We start from the raw sequence: 25,811 nt of genomic DNA, 5'->3' as shown, positions 1-25,811 counted from the left end.
GCTAAGTTTTCTGGATGATAATCAAAACCATGTTAGGTCTGTTTTTCAAAAAACTCTATATAATTTTCCTTGACTTTAACATTGATAAAGATTAATAATTTGTACCTTTCATGGTATATGATTTATCTAATCTTAGACATCTATCTATCTATCTATCTATCTATCTATCTATCTATCTATCTCCCATCCATCTATCCATCCTCTGTGAGGCTATATTTCACAGTACTTAAAAACTTGGTGTTTAGAGGCAGCAAATCTAAATCCGATTCCTACTCTTCTCATTTACTAATTGTGTGACCTTGAACAAGTTACTCAACCTCTCTAATACCAATTTTCTTCCTCTCTTTGATGGGGATGATAAGAAATATCTACCACTTTGGGTGGCTTTGAGTATTAAATAAAATAATGCATATTAATGACTAAGCACAGAATCTAGCATATAATAAGTGTTCAGTAAGTAGTAGCTACTGTTGTTTTTTATAAAAAAGCTTTCAGATTCCAGACCTTCAAAAACATCAAGACAAAAACATTTGAATTGAGTGCCTTCAGCACTTATACTTCTTAGTTCATTTATAGAGGCCATGGAAAGACAGTGCCTACCTACATCATGGTCATCGAAATAGTGGAAAAGTACCCATCTATTCTTTCATAGAAAAGTCATTTGTGAAGGTAAAACAGGAGCAGTTACTGATAGGCACTGAGGGAAGGAAAGAGACCTAGTAAACACGATAACAGACACAAGAGACATGTACAAAGTGTTAAGATAGATGACATAGTGCAGGAGTAGGGAACGTCCACTATATAAGGCCCATGAAATCATTTGATCTGGCCCTGTCAAGGCATTTGGGATGAATTAATTAAATATTTGACCAAATACAGCAGGCTAATTTTTATGTTAGGTCATTTTTATGGCCTTCGAATGATGTTACAAATATCCAAATAGCCCTTGGCAGAGAAAAGGTTCCTCACCCCATCTATTTAGTGCATGGTAACAAATTAGTGTAACAGAAATGATTGAAATATATACCTTTCAGTAGAAAATACATTTCAGGATAATCAAAGAGCACCATTTGAGAAGACCTTTTACTTCACAGAAGAATGCCAGTGTAGACCAACTGACAGAAATAGACAATCTTTCTTTCACAAATGCTAATGGAACTACTAAATTAAGCAATAATTATCCATTGAAATGAAAGCTATAAGTAAAGAGTTGATGAGGAACTGAAGACCCCTCAGTGATGCCACGATGATGGCTTTTGGTGGCAGGAGGAAGAATACGACTTCATAATGGAAAGTGTCTGTGTCCTATACTGTGATGAACACTGCCTTCACCAATGATAGGCAAACCAGTGCACGACATCAGTTCAGCATTCTACTCAGAGGGCCTATCTCAGAAGAAGGAGTTAAAACAGTTTGCTAACAGGAAGTCCTAACCCTGGTAAGCACACACTTAATTAGACATCCGGTGTTCTGATGTCCCAAATAGCAAGACTTCTATAGGATAAACAGATATGTGACAGGTAAAGGACAGGACATGGGAACAGGAGAAAAATAAAAGTAAGAGGGGTGAGAAATGATGAGAGTTGGAAGATTTCCTCATAAAAATATACCTTCATAATGGAGGATTTATTCATTAGAAAGGGCAAGAAGAGACATCACAAAGAGAGTTATAGGAGAATCAATAATGAGGGTGGAGGGGTAAATACACAGAGAGGAGAAAACACAATGAACAGGAACAGAGAACAAGGGACAAAACACAACAACAACCTCGGGAGATGGATTTGATTTGAAATGGCAGAGGAAACAGAAGGACAGAGGGGGCAGGAAGTAAAGAAAGACAGCTGGTCAAAGGTTGAGGGGGCAGAATTTGGAACAAACAAGAGCTGAATGCATCTTTTTCATGTCTGTACTCAGAAACTTTTATGGTAGGAGCTCAAGAGAGAGCAAAAGAGGGAGGAAGAGAAGGAGAGAGCTAGAAAGATGGATGAAGAGGGAAAGTAGGCAGTTAGATGGTAGAAAAGAAAGACTATGGATAGGAAGAGTGACATGAAGAAGGAAAAGGAAAATAAGGAATGGGTAAAGCACACATTTCAGAAGCACACAAGGGAGTTAATACAGATAAAATATGATTGACACATTCAGTGCTCATGAGCATTCTATGCTCCATTTCAGAATTCTGTAATTCAATTTTACTTTAAGAATACCAGAACTATTTTGACCAGGCAACATTTCTGTGGCTTACATGAATCATAACTTATCTTATACAAATGCCTGGAACTAGGGTAAAAGCTTGACCAACTTTATAGAAAAAACAAAGCTGACTAGTTCTTGGATCCCCTATGCACTACTGAGTGAGCCAATCAGCCTCCAGGGCTCCTTATTTTCTCCATTTCATCATATAAACTGACCTTAGGCAGCTGCATATTTTCCACTCATTCTTCTGTCTGCCCCGAACCAACACAAGAGGCAAATACTGGCTCATATAATTAATGTAGACAGAAATCTGGCTAAATACCACCAAAAAATCCATTTTTCAGTCGCCTGATTATCTAGATTGCTGACTGCATTGATTACATTAATCCAGTGATGGCCAAGTCTTTACTTTCTTTCTGTTAGGCCAGATTTCATCTAGAGAACTCACAAATCTCTCTAGGATGCAAATCTCTCCCAGGACACATGATTTTGATTGACAGCTCACAAAATAACTTTGGCATGCATGCAAAATTAGACTCACATGCAATTTTCATGCAGAGATAAACCTATCCATCAACATAATTTTGGCTCCAAGAAAGCAGTCAAGGTTCTGTGTCTGGAACCTGGGAACTAAGGAGTCTGATGCTTTAGAAGCCATAATCAAATGTATGTATTTGCAGTTCTTACTGTGTGTCAGTGTTTTCTAGCATATGAATGAGATTATAAATTTGTATTAGAAATTAATATTATAAGATTTCAAATTACAATGGCATTTGTGTTTGAGAATCACTGGTTAGCAATTTTGGGGAAGAGATGAGTTGGTGAACTCAGATTTCTAGATTCTTCAGTTGATTTTTCAAACAGAAAATAGTAAAAGAAACACTTTCCTAACTCTCATGCCAGTTCCTTATGAGTTGGTCACAAGTTTAATATCAATACTTCCTAACTTTTAGGTTTGAATCAGATACTCTGTACCAAGCACAGAGCACAGAAGTTATCATTGCGGAACCCCTGCACATGAAAGTAAAGAGAAATCCTGGTGAATACTCACTATTTGGTAGAGTCAGATAATTGATATTCTCTTCGTCTATCATAGCATTCCTGGATTCCAGGATCATTCCATAAACTCTTTATTGCATCTACGTAGGGATTCTCAAAAGCAGACACCTTCTCCACATCAACTTCTCGAACTAATTGTGCATGAGCCTGTTTAAAAAAAAAAGCAGGTTTAGTCTCCTTTCCATCACTGAACATTGCCTTTGGTTCACATGTTACATTGAGCACAGTGAGGTCTTCCTTTATATACTGGTTTTCAAACTGATTTATAATAAAATAATGCTGCTGCTGCTTTTTTTTTCCCCCCCTGAGCAAGTCCAGTCCTAAATCTCTTCTTGTAGAGTAAACCTTGAGGCTCCTTAGAGATGACTAGAGGAAAGCAGGGTACTCAGATTCCAACAGAACAATGAGGATGCCATGCGACACACAACTGGTTTTAGGTGATAATCATAATCCGAACGAAGGTAATATCATTAAAGGGAAAAAGGGAATTATCTGCTCTATAGTTTATTATAATCAAACACATAATACCCCAAGCCCATGGGTGTTACATCTGAGCAGAAACTCAACCAGACTCCCCAACTAATCAGGACTAGTTTCCCTAGTTTACAGAGTGTAAAACCATTAGAACAACAGTTAAGAGCAATGATTTAATTTGAGAAATAGAAACCATTCTCTCTCCATCCCCACATACCCCAACTTCTAAAACATTTATTCTGAAACATTTATTTTATATCTGCTTTACCTACATTACCAGATTGAGGACCCTATTCAATTTTTCAACAAAGAAGGACATTGTTATTTCATTATGCAACATTAAGCAGGAAATAGATAAGGGGATTTAAAAGATTTTTTCCATAAGATTGAAATAAAAATATTGTATGGTCACTCCCGGAATTAACAGGAATATACCACTGCTTAACAATCCCAATTAGAATATGTTTCATGGAAGAATACATATGCAAATTATATAGACATAACTATTTAAATAAACAAATAAAATAATTACATTGGAAACTGAAGGCAGATGGCTGGTAATTTATTCAGTCTTAATTTTGTACAAAAATACAAACTTCTGAACTAGGTTAGTGAGTGGCTATCATGGGCACATGATGACCTAGTTATTATTGTAATTTCATAGAGATTTTAAGTAGACTGAACAGTAATAAATTTCAATCATGTCAGGTCCTATCTAGCTCCCAACCTTTACCTTCTTTTTCTGCCCATATGTGAGAAAGGTCCCATGTCATTAGACTAATCTTGACTTTAATCAGGTTTTAAGAAGCCCAACATGGTAAGGACTGAAGAAACCACCTTTCTTGCTAGTTCTGCTCTGACCTTGATAGTCAAATCCAGTAATGGAGAAACCCAGTTCTACACGGGATGGCACTCTTGGAAAACAGATCCCTGTAGTTGCTTTCTGTACCTAGTCCCTATCCAGGCCATCTGCCTTGTTATCCCTCCAGCGGTCCTGCCAGTCTGGAGTCCTGTTCCTGAGTCCCACTCCAGATGCACCCACCTCAATTGTAGGTCCTCACAAGATTAACTCTTTGAAAACAATCATCACCAGTGACCCAATGAACCCCCAATGCAGTGCTCCACATGGCTTTGGAGCTCGTGTTTGTCTATGCTAGACCCACCTTCTCTGCCTTCAGCCTGCTGAATTAGACCTCCTCCAAACATCAAACACTGGATGTGGGGGCCTCCCCATCATGGCCCAATAGATATGTAAGAATGTTAAATTTCAACCCTTGCTTTTCTGCCCTTGTTCACTGACTATGAGCTCTAACTACTTGTGTCCTGAGATATAATGATTACCCTTGCTATAATCCTAAATTAGACTCATCATCACTACATCTGCATTCCAGGGTTTTCTGGGGATTCAATGGATCTCAGAGGATCACTGGGGGAAGAGGCAGGGATATACAGAATGGTTTCCAACCGGATATGCTCTCAAGATGGGGTTTTGAATCAGACTCTGCTTCTTCTTATAACCCCACTGTTATTCCTGGTGGGGAACATACTGCCCCACTAGCCTCACATGGCTTTGTATTGTATTACAATACTGTAGGGTCAGTCTCCAAAGGGGATCCACACACCAGCAGCAGCACCTGGGAATGTGGTAGAAATGCAAATCCTCTTATCCCACCTCAAATCTTTTGAACTAGACATTCTAGGAAAGAGTATTCATAAGGCTAAGAAGCCATAAAAATAAGTACAACAGGGTAGATATATGCGATAGGAAGTGATGAGGACTGTGGTACATGGGGCAATACACATACTAATCAAAAAGGGCGGCTGCTATTTAACTCCAACCAGTTGCTGCCATTGAAAATGTAGGTTGACGGTTTCCAGATGTTCCACTTTTCCAAGGGAAGCGAAAATGTTCTGTGAAATATTTCTAATTTTAAATCTCAGCAAACCTAGGAAAGATAGAGCATATCTGTACCCATTGGTGGCTACTCAATTGTAGCATTTGTTCTAAAAGATTCTTTCCTATTTGCTTCCCAAATAAGCTGGACCAATAACACAATGCCCTGCATAGAACCTAGAAAGTGGTAGCTGGCCACTGGTTAACATAGGGGTGTCGAACTCAATCAGAGAAGGGGCCAAAATCTAAAATCCAGCCTAAATCGCGGGCTGAATGGTTTACTGAACAGTCATAAACTGTCATTGTGATGGAAATGCAGCGGAGTGCAGTGATGACAGCGCGGTGCAGGCCACATTGCAAGGCCTGGCGGGACGGATTTGGCCCGCGGGCCTTGTGTTTGACACATGTGGGTTAACACATGCTAACAAGTAAGGCATTTCCAGAATTTTCCTACAATAATATTTAGGCAAACTATGATACTATCCATAGGGTTATGGCTGAGACCTCTCTCTAAATTGGCTAATAGCTACATGGTGACATAGGTTAGTGTAGGCAGGATTTAAAATGAATTTGATACTCACTACACTGGGCCCGTCATGCCATTTGGAAGGACTTTTGTTTCTGTTTCTAGAGAGGTTAGCTTCTGCCAGAGAAAACAGTTTCAACATACCAGACACTTTTCACCATTATGATTAACTGTCTACTGGACTCCAGTGAGATGCTAGGTAATATATAGCATCAGGGAATTAGACGTAGTCCCCCTGGGGGGGAACCATCCATATAGATGACAACGAAACAAAGCATAGGATTATATGGTCCAGGAGTTGGAGCAAGAGGGAATTCTTACATGGCCAGCCTTAATTTCAGTTGACTGTAAGGGTATTAACTAAAGACAACATTCTCAACAGCGTATTGTAACTTTCCACTGAGCACCAGCTCCTGCAAAGCGAGACTACTTTCTCATGCCAGAAAACTCCTGTAGTTTCCTATCGTGGCCTAGCTGGCTTGCTTTTTCTCACATCTGCAATGTCTTCCCTCTTCCTTTCTGTACTTTCTTTAGCTTTTGTCCTGGGGCTATGTCATATGCCATCTCTCTGATACTTCTCTTCTCCACCCAAAATGTGGTCTTTGCGCCCTTTGAACAATGGGACTTGTACATATTACTTTGTGTGAATTATTAACGGCTTGCCTTATCCCTGTTGTAGACTATATGTTGAAGAAAGGGGCTGTAGCTTAATGACCCTAATTTCTTTTGGGACTCAACACAGAAAAATGAGCACACAAATATTTGTCTAACTTCAAAGCATTTAAAGATGCATATAAATACAATGCCAAGTCCTACAATTTTCTGTCCATTACCTAGTCTCACAGCACTACATAATCCTTAACGTAGCTGACATACAAGTACCATATTTTCCGGCGTATAAGACGACTTTTGAACCAAAAAAAAGTCAACTGAAAATCGGGGGTCGTCTTATACGCCGAGTATAACCCAAAAAACGTCTTGATATGCCGCTAAATGAATTTTCCAACTCGATCCCGAAAATCGTCTGGATATGCTGCTAAACGAATTTTCCAATGCGATCCCGCACCAATCACTGGAAGGCTACTCGGACCGTCTCTCTAACTCAGCCAATCCAAGCAGGCTTTTTATGCATGCAAATTATACATGTTCTGTACCCGAAGCTACACAGTGTTCTAGTAAAAAGCCTGCTCAGATTGGCCATATTCAGAGAGGCGGTCTATTAAAAAAAAGAACTGGTGTTGCCTCGGAAGTGGGGGGTAGTCTTATACAGTGAATATAGGTCTAAACCTATGTTTTAACTGTAAAATTAGGGGGTCGTCTTATACGCCGGAAAATATGGTATTTGTATATTTGTTAACATCTTCCTCCATGATCACAGTATAAGTTCCAAACCAACATTGCAGTATCAGAGCCTAGCAGAGTGCCTGCCACCTGGTAGATACTCAATAAATATTTGTTGAATATAAGGAAGAGTAGAAATTGTATTAAACTGGAAATCAGGATATCTAACTTCCAGTCCTGGCTTTATCTCTAACACTAGCTATATAACCCTTGGGAGAAATTACTTTACATCTTTATAACTTCATATTTTTTTTTTTTGTCCATAAGATGATACAGCTGGAGTAAATTATAAACCTCATCTAGCCATAAACTGTATACTTATAAATATATAATAAATACATCTACAATGCACAGAGGACCGAAGAGTTATGGCACTGTCTCTCCAGGATCACCTAGTATCATTTATTAAAATAAGACTTTGTTATTTCCAACAATACCTAACAACACAGGACAAGTCATAGTTAAATCTGCACATGAGCAATGCCACGTGGACTGAGCAAGGAGAACTCAACATGAACAAAGGAGGTCAAACAAGGTGTCAGAGAGAAGACAGAGTTTGTGTGGCAGGTGGAGAGGAAGATGCCTGACATTTCCAACGAGGAGGGAGAGAAGGACAAAGATTCGCTGGACTGTGGGGGGAAAACAGTCTAGTGAGGAGTTTCATGCTGACTATTAATTCAAATTAATCTCCACAGTGAAGGCTATCATGAATAAGATCAGCTACGAGCAATAACTCTGAGGTCAACCTCCAGCATCCATGAAAGTATTATATATTGCCCGCAAATGCACACAGATCATCGTATTGCCTTCATCCAGGACAGAATTCCTGTCATTTTCACTGCCTCCCAAGCTTCGTTCCATCCTTGCTGATTTGGAAAATGACATTCAAATATAATCAACTGTAATTTGTATTCACGTAAGAACTTTCAACTGGCATTCTCTAAGTTGTTTAAAGTATGACAGCATTTTACAAAATACACACAGAATTTTAAAACTGCCTATATACATGACACCAATGGAAATTTAATCCTTTCCTTTTTTTTTGGTAGAATATATCCTGTATGTGAAAGAATGCTTTTCAGTATGCTAGAGTAAGAAGATAAATTAGACCCTTTTCTATTTGTCCAAATGTCAAATGTGAGTAGTAATAAAAAACAATTATGTGAAATTAAACAATTACTAATAAAAAAAAAAAGCTATGGTGAAAAGAAAAGAAGTAATTTCTAATAATATTATAAATAGCAAATCAATTACAATTGACTACCCTTTTTATTTTGAACATTGTGCAGAGAAAAGCAAAACAGATTATGAATGAAATCATATAAACAAAATATAATTCGATTTCATTTTGTTAAAATTGAGCACACTAGGTGGAAATATTTAATGGTGAATGCTAGCTTTCAGAATTCTTAGCAAGCTGGTAGCAAGCCTTAGAGGGAATATTGTAAGAACTAAGTAGCTACTCTTAGAAACTGGCAGAATTCTAGGGAAAGACCACATGGAAACCGCAAAATGTGCCAATGTGGTAATGTCTTGTTTTAGGGATTCGGTGGTCATGAAATTCAGGTAAATCTTGGATGTGTTGATGTTTCCATGGTTGCTTAGGCAAAGGGAAGGAAGAACTGAGTTCCCACCAGTGGGGGCCTTACTCTGCCCACAGAAGGCCAAGCCTTCAGATGAAACAAAAAGGATCTTATAGTCACTCTGGAAGGATTTTCAAAGACTCATTAACACCTCATAGTGGCTTGAGGCCGGAATGTCACACCTATTCCAGTTCCTATACTCCTGAAGTAGAAAAGCAAATGGTAACTTCCACATTTGTTGAAAGCTCTCAGACACAAATATTCAGCTCCTTAGGCCTGCTCCATCTGAAGGGATGCCCAATGCACAGAGGACCTCTAAATTAGAACACGTCTGAACCACTGATGGAGTCCCTTTGAATTCTTAACTGAGGCTCACAACATCTCATTCTTTCTTCTTGGTGCTTATTTTCATTTTGGCATTGGACTCTAGAGAAAATGCAGATCCCTAAAAAAACGGAGGGGGGGGAAACCCCAGGCTTTTTTTTCTTTTTTCTTTTTTCTTTTCCTGTTCAGAGGAAGTACAAAGTAAAAAGAAAGAATATGGGATCAGATTGCTGTGTTATAATCCCACCTCTACCCTGTACAAATTTAGCATGACCTTGGGAAAGCTATTTAACATTTCTAAACCTCTGTTTCCTAATCTGTGAAATGGGGATTATAACAGCACTTATCTTAGAGGGTTCAAGAACAGAACGCATGCACAACACTTAGAGGAGGAGCCTAACACCTAAAGCTACTAGTTATTTATTTATTTATTATTATTATTTTTTAAAAATATATTTTATTGATTTTTTACAGAGAGGAAGGAAGAGAGATAGAGAGCTAGAAATATCGATGAGAAAGAAACATCGACCAGCTGCCTCTTGCACACCCCCTACCGGGGATGTGCCCGCAACCAAAGTACATGCCCTTGACCGGAATCGAACCCAGGACCTTTCAGTCAGCAGACAGATGCTCTACCACTGAGCCAAACCGGTTTTGGCAAGCTACTAGTTATTTAAAAAGCAAAATAAAATCTCTGGCTGGTGTGGCTCAGTTGGTCGGGCATCATCCCATCCATGCACTGGGGGGTCACCAGTTGGAATCCTGAACAGGACACATACCTGGGTTTCAGGCTAAATTCCCATTGGGGGGCATGCACGAGGCACCTCTCTCATCAATATCTCTCTCGCCCTTCCTCTCTCTATAAAAATCAATTTAAAAGTCTTAAAAAAAAAAAAAAAAAAGCAAAAGAAAAGGAAAACAGCACAGAAAACGTAAACCATGATGCACACACCTATTAGTTTCTGTGACCTCGGGCAAGGCACCCAAACCTTAATTTGCTCAAACGTGAAATGACATACTGGAGGTCATAGTGGATACAGGACCTCTGGCTCCTCAAATGTGCAAGCATTTTCAGCTTAAACTTTCCTACAGAAAACTTGTATAAGAGCCGTCCTTTCCTAGACCACCTCACCGTCTCTGACTGCATCACAATTTGAACAGTTGATCTTCATAGGTGCATTATACAGTTGATGTTTGTTTGTTTGTTTAATGAGCATTACTGCATAAATGACAAACAGCAGTAAAGTCCCACTGAGCAGCTACCAGCTGAGTTCACATAGCAAGTGATTCATTCCCACAGAACAGCAAATTCAACCCCTGGCTCAGCAAAATCACAAATTACTCCATGACACAGCCTTTTGGGGTCTCTGATGAAGACTTGTAAGTCCTGTGTTTGGAATCCTTCAGACCTAGGGATCTGCTGATTGTCTTTTGCTAAGCGCCCACGTCCCTCTTCACCTGAAGACCACTGAATCTCGCAATGAGAAATCCAGAGACCCAGAGGAGCTGAGATCAAACCAGGTTTCGATCATAACTGTCACATGCCTTTAGGTAGGTCACTCAACCTTCCTGAACCTCAGCTTTCTCATCTATAAATGCCGAAAATAATATGTTGTAGGGCTGTTAGGAAAATTAAAAAGTTGGTAAAATCCCCTAAAACAATATTATAATTATGAATTCCTGTTATCTCAAAATTACCATTAATAAATGTTGATTATTTCAATAAATATTTATCTATAGTGTGTCAGGCAATGAATTAGACACTGATAAATCAGAGAAGTTATGTTAAATAAAATGTTCCAGGTAACAAAATATTAGGTAAGAAAGTTTATCAAACTGTCACATATTATTCTAGGTTTATACTTATTACCTCATTATTACATTTTCACATTCAATCAGATTTTATTTTTAATCTCCATAATGGCATTTGCAAGGTAATTAATAACTATAAGGTACATTGCCTTTCCCAGAAAACATTTGCTAAAGATATATTTCTCCCTTTGATGTTACTTCACTATAAACTAGATTTCCTTATTCTAACATATAACGGATTTCTTTTTGGGAGAAGGAAACACTCTATTTTTCTGTTTAAAATATTATTTTTTTCTTAAAAGAACTCAATCTTTTTGTTGGGCCTACCACTATAATTTTCCATGCAAAATATCCTTCTATTTAGTTCTTTATCATTTTTCTTCTTCATGTTTGTCTGCCATCTCATAACGATCAGTATGAATGGCATGAAAGTCAAATGCTTGATGCAGAATGGCAAGCAGTTCCAAAGGGCCTGCGACTGATGTAATTTCATGGTTCCATTACGTAGAATCTTGCCCTCCGGTCTGTGAAATCTTGGAATGCCATATAAAATTTTACACCGTTTTTGAAATGTTCCTATTACCTTCATGATTATGATAACAATATAATAACATGTAAATATATACAATGAATACTACAAAAAAGTTTATTTTCAAAGAACTTATGCAAAGTCGCAGTGGTAACAAAATTAGTAAAGAAGACTCTTTAACATATATGCATATTCACTAAAATCTAAAATAATTAGGTCTACCTGTATGTTGCCATCAAAGAATATTTGAGGGACATTAGTTACTTGGGATTTGAATGACTGCTTATTTGAAAAATGGGTTCTAAAATCAAAATCTGATAAATGTGGACAATGATGGCTATGCAAATAGATGTCTGTATTGCAGAACTCAGGACCTTTAATAAGGTAACGGTGCCAGGAATCCACGAGCACACAGTTCCTATTAAAGTTTTCACTGTGTTTCTCAAACTTATTTGACCAGGGCAGCTTGAAAAATACTGAGTAAAGAACTAAGATTCCCAACAACAAACCAGGGGGTGATCTTACAAAAATAAAACAACGGATTAACTGATTCTCCTCCAACTCTGCCATCATGGGTTAAATGTCTGCTTTATGGATTCATATTATCTTCCTTTTTGAGATCACATTTTGCATGTGGTTCATTTCCTGATGACAATATGTCTCATAAAAACTTAATCATTGAGCCCTTTGCAATGTCTGTGTTCCTACAATCTTATTAACCAGAAGAGCATGCTGCTGCTGGTTTGGGGTTTTATTTTGTTTGACAGCAGGAAAAAGAGATAAAGATGATTCCCCTGTTCAGCTTGGTAGGTTTTTAAGCAAAGCCAGAAAAAAAAAAAAGAAAAAGAAAAAGAAAAAAGAACAGGCTCCTTAAAGAAGGGTGTCCCAGTTGGTCTCAGAATTCCAAGTCCTACACAGGGAATGTAATCTTTCTAGGACATCCAATGTGAAACCTGACCACTGCAACTTCAGATCTTGTGTTTCAGGAGAACTGAAAGTGAAAAGGGGTCTGGGTCTCCAAATCTCACAGAAGGAAAGAAGTTTCTTAGAGCATTTCTTAACTATCCCTTTAATTCAAAGAACAAGAAATGGTTCCGATAGTATGTAAAAAGAAAGGAAAGCAATGGCAAACTTGTCTTATAAGAAATGGTAATGAAACATTTAGAATCCAAGGAGCAAGACAGTAAAGGAAATAGGAGAACCCACATCTCACTAGGCATTTTTGTTGTTCATAATTTTAAAAATTTGGGAGGAAGTAAATGAGTTATATAATCTGTCAATCTGAGAAAGGACCCAAATTTCAGAAAGATTACAGAGAAGAATCAATTGGAAAAAGTTACTTGGACCAGTATGGAGAAACCTGCAACATTCTAGAGAAAGTATGATGATAGATATTATAGTCTAACACATGACACTTTTGAGTATGAAAATGGTTACTAAAACTACATTACTAAAAGCTAATGTTATATATCTTTGAAATATTAACCAACAAATCAATTTATTACATTGGCATTATTAAAATGTTCTCAAATACAAAGAAAAGAAGAGTAGAGGAATTTTTCTTGGTACATACATGTACTTTAGTCATGTTTTTAGCCATATCTGTTCCTAATATCCTGTCCCTGACAGTTTTCAGAAGACTGTATTATTTTTTTCAGTGTAAACGTATTATACATTTAACTAGTTCATAAAAATGCTTGCAATGGTCTTCAAAATTACATGAACCATTTTAGGGTAATAAATTTGAAACATTGAACATTTTCAATTGGGTCCTTCTCTGTAGAACTTAGTATTTTTAACTCAGAAATATCTTCACTTTTAGGCACTGAAATGCCTGTGAAGCTTAGAACAAATTCTGCTAAATGGAAAGTATCCTTAACTCTAATTTTTAAATGCAAATATGCATGTATTTCAGTTCAAGTATTTTCATAGGAACTATTTTTTTCTATCAGTTCATAATATTATTCTTCCACAAATAATTTTAAGAGATGGAGCTCATGACTGATTATTGGAGCTTGTTTGGACACAATTATGACTTAGGTGTGAGTCATAACCAACTCCCAAAACATTTCTGCTCCATAGGCATTGTAACTTAATAAATGTTCTATTTATCATGATACTATGCACCAAGAACTACATTCATACTAGTGGCCCCGCGCAGGAATCTGTGTGCCAATAGGTCGCTGCCGCCCTCCTGTAGCTCTCCGCCTCCCACTTGCTTGCTGCCCTGCCCCATCCTGTAGCTCTCTGCTGCCCACTTGTAGTTCACTGCCCCACCCTGCTGGCAGATCCGTGATCTGGTGGTTAGGTGGTTGGTTGTTACACCTCAGGGTGTAATCGATAATTAACATACTCTTCTCTTATTATATAGGATTGTTATCACAAAAATACTTTTATTTTCAACATTTTTAAAGAAGCAAAAACATTTACCATTGACTTTTGTGTGGTTGATGATATCACTATGGCTACAATGGTGGATGTTAAATAGCAACAATTTTGTACAAGTTACCCATTAATGTTTACTTTTTTTAGGAAGAAAATTCAGTATTTAATTTTTTTGTTAAACGTGCATTTTCAGATTTGTTTTTTAAAGCTGTGTATGGCCAAAGGATTTACTGCAGAATAAATACATAATCAGGAAATAAAGAAAATAGCAATAGATTTATGCCAAACAATAAATAATAAAGCCAAAGCTTTCAGACCACCATGCAAGCGTGTTCAGTGGGAATTTTTTACATGCACCTAACAATATCCTGCTGATCCTGCTCAACGACATCCTGGTGTCTCAGTGGACCTCACGGCCCATAGACAGAGCACAGCAAGACTGGCTAATAACATCAAATAGATAGCAAAGGCAGCAGACCCATCCTTCTCTACCACCCTAGAGGATGAAAGGAGTTGACTGTCCCTAGTCCTTCTTATCTGAGCAGACTGTGTATTAGCAGTGAGTGCTCACATGCTGTCTCTGAAAGGGAGATACATTATACTGCATCTGGGGAGGATTTGAAAAAGAGTTGAAACATCTTTCTGATTTAACCAGTGGTGGCATGAGAAATCTGTTCAACTGCCTCAACAGAATCTGGAAATACAAAATGAAAGTCTATCAGATCCATCCTGGATCTTTTTGGTGCAGATGCTAATAAGAAAGCTTCACTGAAAAATGAAAAAACGAGTAAATGTTAAACTGATGGGATGCTAACACAACAGGTGTAAAACCCAAGTGTCTTAGGCAAAGTAGTTTCTTAAGTTCAACCTTTGTCTGGGGAAGACTTGGGAGAGAGAAATCAAGAATCCTAGAAGTATTTTTTTATATATATATTTTATTGATTTTTTTACAGAGAGGAAGAAAGAGGGATAGTTAGAAACTTTGATGAGAGAGAAACACCTATCAGCTGCCTCCTGCAAACCCCCCACTGGGGATGTGCCCACAACCAAGGTACATGTTCTTGACTGGAATCGAACCTGGGACCTCCCCAGTCCGCAAGCTGACACTCTATCCATTGAGTCAAACCGGTTTTGGCCCTATAAGTATTCTGAGCGTCTATAGACCTACTTATTCTAACACAAACAATTTTTTTTAATGGGGTCAACAACTAAAACTGAGAGCTTTCTCATTAAACAAATATTTCCTATTTCTCTTTAAAAATGGAAGACCCAGCCGAAACCAGTTTGACTCAGTGGATAGAGCGTCAGTCTGCGGACTGAAAGGTCCCAGGTTTGATTCCAGTCAGGGGCATGTATCGATACCTTGGTTGCAGACACATCCCCAGTAGGGGGTGTGCAAGAGGCAGCTGACCGAGGATTCTCTCTCCTCGATGTTTCTAACTCTCTATCCCTCTCCCTTCCTCTCTGTAAAAAATCAATAAAATACATTTTTTTAAAAATGGAAGACCCAGCAACACTGTGCCCATACTCCAACAGGACAAGGCGCTGTAGCCATTAGGCTGCCACCTGCCTCTCACTATTGCCATAAAAACGGGAGAGAGCATAATTCTTCATGGGAGTGAAGAATATTGTGTGTCTTATAATGCCCAAACTAATTAACTCATTCACTAACTTCACTAACTGAAAGAATAAAACCTGGCTGGCTTCACACTGCCTGCCTGGCACTGAAGTAATCTAATTTTCCCCTCTCCCTTTATAGCTTGTGTAATTCTTCTGTTTTTTTGTGTGTGCATTCTGCATAAAAGGAATTGAGAATTACCTTGAATAAAACTCTAACCAGTAGAAATCTTTTCAGCTTCCTGGTCAGAACCCATTAAAAAATAATGTGCACATGGGATCTTCCAATGCTTTTCCCTCTCCAGTCCCTAAATTTATACCCTAGAGCTGTGGTTACATTTAACTTCAAATGTGTATGTTTTGAGTTCCAATCCACCAAGGAGACCTGACCTGGGCATGCATTACATACCAATGGTTCTACATGGTCTGGGTTGTTATGGGTCATGACTATACTGAGGTATAGTGCACAGTAGCTAAGGGCCCATGATTTTACAGCCAAACACTGAGTTTTAACCATGCTTCCATATACTTGCTTGGTGCCTCTCCGAGCCTCAGTTTCCTTTGTTCTAAATAGAGATAATGATACCTTTGTCACAGCATTTTGTAAAGCTTAAATATGATATTACACATATATAAGAGCAGAGGAACAAGCACATACCAGTGGCTCAGTAAACAGAAGCAACCTGAGTTTGTACTTCAGGTATGATCCAAGGGGAATGATGGTGAAATGTCTTCACTTGGCTAGTCCTTTACTTACATTTAGTGAACAAACCCTTTGGGAGATTTCAACTTTTGGAAACCTGTTCCAAAAATACAAAATAGTTTCTATGATGCCTCCCAACCTGCTACATAGCACTACCAGTTTTATATCTTAAGGAAATGTTAAATTATGGGTTACTGGTAATTATTTTACAGTTACAACGGTTTTTCAATCAGAAGCATGTCGACTTTAAGTAAACATGTAAGTTGTTTTCTTCTCCACAAGAATGCCCAAATCTCACTATACTGCATTCATCTCTATGTCATGTTTTCAATGCAAAGAGACCACAACCCGATTAAAACCATTTTAAAGATACCTTTTTAAAGATGTACTAGTACATGAAGAATTTATTTACCTAAGATTATATATCCATACATGTTCTTCCCCTTAAATTCTGATGAGCTACAATGAAAAGCTTTGGTGATGTAGCATGGGTCATGAAATAAAACCAAACCAAATCCATCTCTATATAACTTGAAAGAATTAGCAAATTGCATTGCTTTTTCAGGAAGATAAAAATGCATATTGCCTCTTTTATGTGTTCTTAGCTACATATCTATTTTTGAAAAGGTTTCATGTACCTTCTAAATTTAGCTCCTACTTCCTTTTTACTGTGCAATCTGAGTTATAGTCCATCTCTGATAACATTCTGATCTTTACTCCAAGGGACGTATATGGAAACTGCCTCTCAGAAGGAAGATAACCTTTCACTAACCTCCTCTGTGCTTGTGGACAGTACGAGATGACCCTTTCTTCCGGCCGCCAGCTTGAATGGACACCATCTACGCGTATTTTAGTAGTATTTTTAAATTCCCTTTACTTGGTGGGAGAAAATTTCATCCTTTCTAGAGCTTCACCATATTTTATTAAACAGATCTCTTGCTAGGAAAATATAAGTTGAACAAACTCATCTCTTTGTGGCTAAGGAAGAAGATGGAGTGGAGAGAAAACTAAAAGACGGTGTGGGCCCTCCGATTCCCTTTCCCATCGGATCTGAACACCGATCTTGGTGGTCGTAAAAGGGGGAAAAGTAACACAGAAACTGGCTTCACAGTGCTTATAGTCTGTGGGCTAGTTTCAAACAAGGTAGAAAAAAAAAGGGGGGGGGGGGTAAAGAGAATTGGTGTGTGGAATGAAGTTAAATACAATGGCACTCATACAGAGATTCCAGAATAGTTTATCTGGGTTAATTACCATTCTATGAAATTTTCTTCACTTTTTATTCTCCATTTATTAATATCAGACTTAAGAAAGGTAAATTATATAGTGATTACAAATGTGGGGCTATGAAGGGAAAATTGTAAGCAATATATTCAAAACTGTAAGCAGAAACAGCCTAAGTGGGCAGCAGTAAATGTAACTGCCCAGAAGTTGTTAAAGGAAATCATTAGTCACACAGAGCAGTAGCCCCTAATTAAATTGCTAAGCAACAGAGCCGGTGAAGAAAGTATGTAGAGTGAAGCCTCAGTCTCTCAGGAATCCTATTCATCCTCCCATTGAAGCCTTTCCTTATATTCTTTTCTTCTTGAGGCATTCACAGTTTTCATAAACCATTTGTTGAGCACAGGGCATATATTTCTTGCACTGCTCTTTTACTGTTCTGTGTCTGTGCACAGGGCAGCAATTTACAAAATATTTCTTATATTCTAGCACAATGCTAAGGCTACTTAATAAGTACTTCTACAATAGAACAAAACTGTATACTTACTAATATATTTCTCCAGAGATCTGATCTAGCAAGACGATGGATAAGAAGGGATAATGACCGGCATCAGACAGAAGAAGCCGTCTAGGGAGTTGGAAGGCCTAGCTGGGCCTCTGGAATGATCTTGGACTAGTCTCCTAGTATTTACTGGCTAAGTCTTGACCTCTGTGACTGAGTTACTGTTTGAGAGAATGGTTGTGATGCCTTGCTCTAAAAATTACACACTCAAATATAAGTTGGGGTGAAATTAAAGTATTTAACCACAGGTATGAGTGGGCACTGGTCAAACAGCACAGAGCAGGGTCTGGACTTCCCTTGCCATGCTTCACATCAACCTTTTAGCTGCTGGACCACATAGAAGAGGGTACCAGGGCAGAAGCAGGGCTGCTGGGGTCACTCAAGGAGCTTGAGGCAGTGGCTTTAAAATATTCTAATTTAAAACTTTTAGCACTGGTGCAGTATTAAAACTGGGTAAGAACTGAATAGCAACTCAGCCTATATGTAATATCTTTGAATCATAAATATGTTAATTTTATTCAAATGTTATTATTCTTCATCTGATGGCATAGAATTGCATACAGAGCTGGAAATAAAATGAAAATTGAAATTCCTACCACACGATTGATAATGTATCTTTTTTATTTCGCTTCTCCCCATCCCTCTAATTCAATATTTTTTTTTAACTCCTTGGCTTCTCCACAACAGCATTAGATTATCTTGCAATGAGAAGCCCAAACATTGCTATGGTCCCTGCTTTGCTCAATAACGAAAACATCAAGTTCAAGAACAGACCTAACTCCTATCTTGGTTCTGTCGATGAGGAAAAGTGCGTTTGTTCCCAACAAAATTCCCTGTGACCTGCTACAGCAATCATGGGCCTGTGTCCAGGAGCTTGTGGCCCCTCTGAACACCCTGCATCTCAGGCAGGCCGGCTACTTAAGAGCCCAAGAGGATGATGCAGCAAACAGTGGAGAGGGCGGATGTAACCCTCTACACTAAATAGTAAGGAGTATCAGTGGTACCGGGTGTCATGCCCATACTTGGTTGAACATTAGCATCCCTGAGGAACTTTAAAAAGCTCTCCAGTCTAGGTCCCCACCTTGGAGACACTGATTTAATTGGTCTGGGAGGTGGCCCAGGTTGCCCATGCTCCCTTGGTGGTCTCATGTGCAGCCAGAGTTGAGAGCAATGGTGGACACCTGTGGTCTCCAGGGTAGGGGACACATAACCCACCTACAGGGCACAAGACAAACTACCAAAACTTCTGTTTAACCTGAAAAGGAGAAAGATAATACGTTTTAACTGTATTTAATGGATGGGAAAATGATGACACCCTCATGCAGGACTCCTGGACACCACGTGAGTGGTGTCCAGGAGTCCTGAGGGAAAGGCAGAGGCTCCTGAGAAATCCTTTCTCCATTCCTCTCAGTGTGCAGCTACACAGCTCCATTATGTATCCCCAGTTGGTAATGCTCAAATGCTCTTATTGGACAGAGTAGAATCCTGACCACAGTGTAGGATGAGAAGGGGGATCGTCAGGGAAACGCTGTGAGCCATGAAAGGTTTCCTAATGATGTGATGGCAAACCACTTACAAGAACTGTTATGTTTTTCTTTTTCAAAATGACAAGTGTTTCGAATATGCTGACCTTTTTTATTTTTTGTCATGACAAGGGGGTGGAGATATTTTTAAAAGCATAAACACATTTAATCGATCTTGTCGAGGCAAAGAGAGAAATCAGTAGGGAACTTGTGCTGTAAAAAGAGCATTTTGAAAATGGATGTTTGGAAATGTTGTCATTGTAATGTGGTTTTGCTGTCAAAACCAATGTAAGGTGTGACACTAAGAAAAAGAAAGTTATCGCATGTGTAAACTTTAAAAATGTGTGTGTGTGCGCGCGCACGGGGTGGGGGGGAATCTTTTCAAGAAAGAGCTGCAGTGGGTTTTTAACCCATTTGTTAAGGATGAATAATGTAACGCCTTTCAATTAGTTTGAAAGATGAGCTGGTGGCGCTATCAGTGAAGATGGAAATTCACTAGCAAAATTTCAGTTAAAAACCTTTGCATAACTGATGAATGGGACTGGAAATAAACACTATGATTTAGTAGGCACAGCCAATGGGACAGTTCCTTCCATTTACAACGATATATCTTGTGTGATACCCTTTAATTTATGAGGCAATAAAAATATGTACTAAATCAAACTGAACTTAGAACCAGACCACTGAATCACTGCCACAAAGAATTAATCAAACTAGAAACAACAACATTAAAATGTTTTACATTACAAAGGACTCAAAATTTTGATAAGCATAATTTCAATAAAAGCCAAAATAATTTTTATTGATAGGGTTCATGATCAACCAAGTTTGGCCCATACTCCATGTGTTCAGTCAATCATTCCAAAATCAAATGTTTGAAATGAGAGAGGATGCTTACACTGGAGATGGTAGACACTGGTTACCTGTTGGGTTGGTAGTATACCAGAAGGGAGGTAAGGAAAAATTAGGAATGCTGTCCTAGAGAGTGAGCCATGAAGAAACTTCTGGAACTATGCTAAAGATTGGTTTAATGGTCAAGCATAACTGCAAAAGCAGGCACATATACATTTCACCAGTTCCATGAGCCTGGGGAGAAACTGTGCCTCTTATTTTCATTGTCCCAGTGTCTCCTATGATGGTTTTGTATGGTGGATGTTCAACAAATGCTGTTGACAACAGCCAATTATTTTTTGGTGAAAAACTGTACAATCTCAGTAGTGTGGCAACAGGATCCACTTCCACTAATGTAACATCAAATCACCATTCTTACAGCTGACAATAAGTTGTGCTGATATAATACCTACCACGGTCAACCACTGGGAAGTGGAAAAATTATTAATTAGTATCATTGCATAATAAAAAGCCTCTGTTAAATATAGTACAGTGGAAAACTATGCGACAGTGTTCTCAGCCCCAGAAGACACCCACTCTCCATCTGTTAGAATTATCTGTTTCACGCTCCATGTATTAATATTTGGTTTCGTTGCTGGAATCACTAAATAGCCTGATCTTAATATTACTGTGCATATAAAAATGCCCCTGTGATATAATGGAAACTGTTACATAGAGATTACATCTCAGATCACGGAAACATCGTTTCCGCTTTTGTGAAATACTATCCTGAAAAGCAAATCTTTAAGGAAATGGAGAAACTACAGGCAATAAGTATTCATGAGCATTTTTATGCATCCATACGACTCCCCTTCGGTTCCCTTACCGTGCCAGGGTCTCCTGTGGCCTAAACTAGTTGTATGCAATGGCCCTCCTCTGCCTGCCTCTCAGAATGCATTAACCAGCAGGAGAACTCCCCACAGGCTCCGGATCACGTGCTCCTCTCACCTGAGGTGCCTCTGCTCTGCATAACTGAGGATATAGCACATGTAGGTCAAAGACATCCTTTGAAGAGATTTAAACCCATCTTACACCCCAGGCAGCATCAAGAGCACCTTTATCCCCTCTCTTTTGCTGCTTTCCTATTTTTCAATCTGGGGCACAAATTTCTCCTGCTTCGTACTGTTCTCTGTGCAGCCTGCATCACATGCAAAACTGTGCTGCTCATTTTATTGGAAGTGTCTTTTCTCCCCACTTGCTAAATCATAATGGAGAGGAGCTGGAAAAGAGACACGGTATATCCACACTAGGTCCCACCCTCCAGGACACTACATTTTCCTCAAACCCAAAGTCCAGTTTCAAAGTCTTGCTGCAATTTACTCACAACATTATTTGGGTCAAAAGCTAAGATACAGATTAGAGATCCAGATCTGCCAAGCTGTATGTATATCCTACACCGCGGCACAGCAGCAGCGGTGGGAAGAAATGGATATGGTGCACCAGGAAGAGATCTGGCAGGAGATGCCTGGAGGCCCGGTATATGGTACCATAATGTTACCTGGGTAGGTGAATAACCACATCACCCATAACGTTCATATTTAAATTTAGTAAAGCACCTAGGAAACCCCCAAAACATGATCTTGGCAGTACCCAAGTGTATGATAACAGGTATCACCTGACCCCCTTTGGATTCAGGTTAACGGCATGCCATTGCCCACTCCTTCAACTACTTTAGCTTTAACATGACTCCTCCCATTATTTACAGGGTATGTGTGAAATGTTTACTCTATTTAATATCTAAGCACCTGTTTGGTGCACAGTACTCTGATGGACACTTTAAAAGATGCAAAGAGGCAAATGGTTAGTGAGACGATTATGAAGACAAATAATAAAAAGAAAGGCACCCGGAGAGAATGCAAGCAAAGCAGGGTGCCATGAAGAGGTATCCCCCAGAACATGCCTGAGGAAACAGGCAGGTCTTTCTAGGAGCTCTTCAGATGCCCTTCCTCACACTTAAGTCTGTGATGTGCCAAAAGAGGAAGCCAAGGGTGAGCCGTTGCCTGTGTCATGCACTATGCAAGGCCCTAAGCCAAGGGGCAGTGGGAACGAAGCCCCAGCGTGTGTTGCTGGGCCAGGCACAGGGTGTTCACACACAGGAACGCCTTTTGCATTTCACACGAAGGCGCTCAGATAAGGGAGGGCCTGCAGGAAAGGCGCCAACTGGACCAGCTCATAGATATCGCTCTCCTTAGCCTCCAAGTAGCATTTATGGCAAGAGTTGCACAACTTAACAGCTAATTATATACTGCATGTGCTGTTCCTGCTTTATTTTGTATTTGTAAATATTACCTCCCTAACTAGACTCTTCCTGAGGGGTAGTAGCATATCTCAGTTCCCTGTGGCTCCCTTAGTTGGTCCTGAATTTCTATGGTTCAGGTACCTGTTTGGATCAGGTAAACAACTAGGGGTTTGGTATGCAGCCACTTTAGGTTAATGACAGGCAATTCCAGGGGTGTGGTATAAACTCCTCATTGTTCCCTAGGGCCATCTGGTTCATACCTCTGCACTTGGCCTTGTGGTGACATGAAACCATCCTTGAAAAGATAGGTGTATGTCCTTATTTATTAGCTTATTTTACTTAATTCCTCAGATGCTCAGGGTTGTTTTTTTTTAATATATATTTTTATTAATCTGAGAGGATGGGAGAGGGAGAGAGAGATGGAAACATCAATGATGAGAGAGAATCATCAACTGCCTGTCTCCTGCACACCCAATACCAGGGATCAAGCCTGCAACCCAGGCATGCGCCCTTGATTGGAATCGAACTTGGGACCCTTTAGTCCACAGGCTGACTCTCTATTCACTGAGCCAAACCAACAAGGGCAGATGCTCAGTTTTATTAACTTATTTTACTTAATTCCTCAGATGCTCAGTTTTGTTTTTGTTTTTTTGAAGAAAAATTGAGAAGCTTTTCTGAGAATACCTCTCTCATATGATATCACAGTGGCTTTGGATATCAAGAAAGCCATAAGCCCCATGTCCTCTTTAGGCAGTGTGTCTGGTCACACGAACACCTATTTTTAATCCTGCATTCTATTACTAAGCAGGCAATTTGCTCAATAAGGCAGATTGGAAATGTTTTATGTAGCTCATACAATTGCCACTCTTTCTTTTGTAGAAAAGGCACTACATAAGGAGAGGCTGATCCAACAGTTAAAGTATGAAAGACTTGGCTGCTGTAGAAAAACATTTTCTTCCAACATCTAGGCAATGAGTGTTTCCAAAATTCCTACACTCAGATAAAATTAAAACCACATGGAAAATGGTGTTGAGGTTTTTTATGTTGTTGTGGGTTTTTTTAAAACATAGAAAAACATTTAAAAATATGTAATCATGCATTCAGAACTTAGGTACCAATAAATACAACATTTTGAAATTGATTGTCAAAGTTCTCTCAGTGTTAAAAGAGAAAATAAGTAATAGTTGCACATTATCTCTTAGTGTCTCACTACAACTACACATTTGTACCTGCTGAGCAAGTGAGGGCAGTTTGAGATTTCTGTCTTAGCCTTTAGATGCAGAGCAGGTGAGCTGTGATGGACGGAACTCAGTATTTCCCACTTCCTCACTTTGCTCCCCTGTAATTTACAACCATTTTCGGGAAACACTGGCTATTGCGGGATTATTTATAGCGTACATTATGAACTGTTAAATAAACGTGGTATATTGCTTTTTGGCTCATTTGTTTAAGGTTAGTGATTTCCAGCAGATCTGATTTTATGCCTTTAGGCTAACTAAAGTTGAGAGTCCATGGCTTTTGGCTAATAATTTTTACATACACTATAACACCACCTTTTCTTTCTTCCTTCCTTCCTTCCTTCCTTCCTTCCTTCCTTCCTTCCTTCCTTCCTTCCTTCCTTCCTTCCTTCCTTCCTTTCTTTTTACAGAACACTGTAGAGATCTATATCAGTAATCAAATTTAATATACCATATTCTGAAACTGTGAGAATACTGGTTGGTTTTAGAAAGAATTACAAACCTTACTCTGAGAATAAAGCCTGGCCCAATTTTGTTTAAAATGACCTGAGGCATCTGATTCCTGGCACACCTGCTGGCAGGACAGGGAGCTGCCTTAAGGTCCCCCAGGTACCGGAAAGGCAGTGACTGTGACATCTGGTAGTGAGAATAGTCTCTGAAATAAACAAAAACCCACCTCCACTCTGCTTTTTCTTTACCCTGACTGGGAAGATTGGAATAGGGAAGATCTACTTTTGGGACTTTGAGCTGACTGAATTTTAAGAGCATTACAAAGGCAAGTTCTGTCATGATACTGATTTATTTGAGTTCTCCGCTTCAGATTAGGAAAATAACACATTACTGGGTGGTGTAGTTCTTTTTTCAGTTGTCAAACTCCACCAAAAAAAAAAAAAAAATCAGCAATATATTTACGCACTCTTCAGACTAGAAGTGACTAGTGAGGAGAGGAAACCTAATACTTAGAAACCTAGACCTGGGACAGCAATACAACTTTCACAGTACCCTTTGACGGTTCTTCGAATAATAAAAACAAAACTACAATCTGTTTAAATTCTGTCAACTTAGAAAAGAACAGGCAATAAGTCCTGCATCTATTAAGCCTACAACTAAAATTAAATTGTGGAATTTATATTTACAGAACTATTGCAAGTATTATTATTCATTTGTGACTATTACTATTCATCTTTATGCTGTAATGGTTTCTGATTTCCTATCTTCCACTGCAATGAGAAAATAGATGAGGCCTGCATTCAATGTACCATTTTAAACACTCTAATTATTTCAAAATTCTGATGCTGTTTTATAACCTTCCACTTTTAGTTGTAGGAGGAACTGGTTTCCTTTGTGAAGAAATGTTTACCTAAAATTCAGCAACTTTTTCTCAGTGTCTCCTTAATTTTTTTCTACTGCTTCTTAGTTCAAGTAAAATTAAGTTAAATAATTATATAGAATATTTATATAGAAAGACATGTTAACCAGTCAGTCATTCTCTCTGTGCATTTGATATTCAGCAAATGCTGACAACAGCTGTTTCTCAGGGGTAGGATTCTGAGTGACTAATGTGGTCTCTCCAAAATGACTGGCTAAAAAAAAATGTTTTGACGTATTTCAAAAAAGGAATAAAACCATTATCTTACAAATGCATCAGAATTACTTCCAAATATTATCACTTGACATGAAAAGATGCTAAAAATACAATA

The 25,811-nt window shown here is 38.7% G+C and overlaps 1 protein-coding gene and 1 non-coding gene across 2 annotated transcripts in view; one reads left to right on the top strand and one right to left on the bottom strand.

Moving 5' to 3' along the window:
- GNAQ (G protein subunit alpha q) overlaps nt 1-25,811 on the bottom strand; it is a 255,115-nt gene that overhangs the window by 67,083 nt on the left and 162,221 nt on the right. Inside the window, exon 3 of the mRNA XM_036433729.2 lies at nt 3,245-3,399. Coding sequence (XP_036289622.1) covers nt 3,245-3,399 — 155 coding nt within the window. The remainder of the gene's footprint in view (nt 1-3,244; nt 3,400-25,811) is intronic.
- On the top strand, nt 17,464-17,584 carry LOC118716785. The gene has a single exon (XR_004987249.1). It is a non-coding gene; the product is annotated as a small nucleolar RNA SNORA61 (small nucleolar RNA).

The sequence above is a fragment of the Pipistrellus kuhlii genome, unplaced genomic scaffold (assembly GCF_014108245.1).
Source record: "Pipistrellus kuhlii isolate mPipKuh1 unplaced genomic scaffold, mPipKuh1.p scaffold_m20_p_12, whole genome shotgun sequence".
NCBI classification, from domain to species: Eukaryota; Metazoa; Chordata; class Mammalia; order Chiroptera; family Vespertilionidae; genus Pipistrellus; species Pipistrellus kuhlii.
The sequence above is the reverse complement of the archived record's forward strand: the minus strand, read 5'-3'. Positions and strand labels throughout refer to the sequence as shown.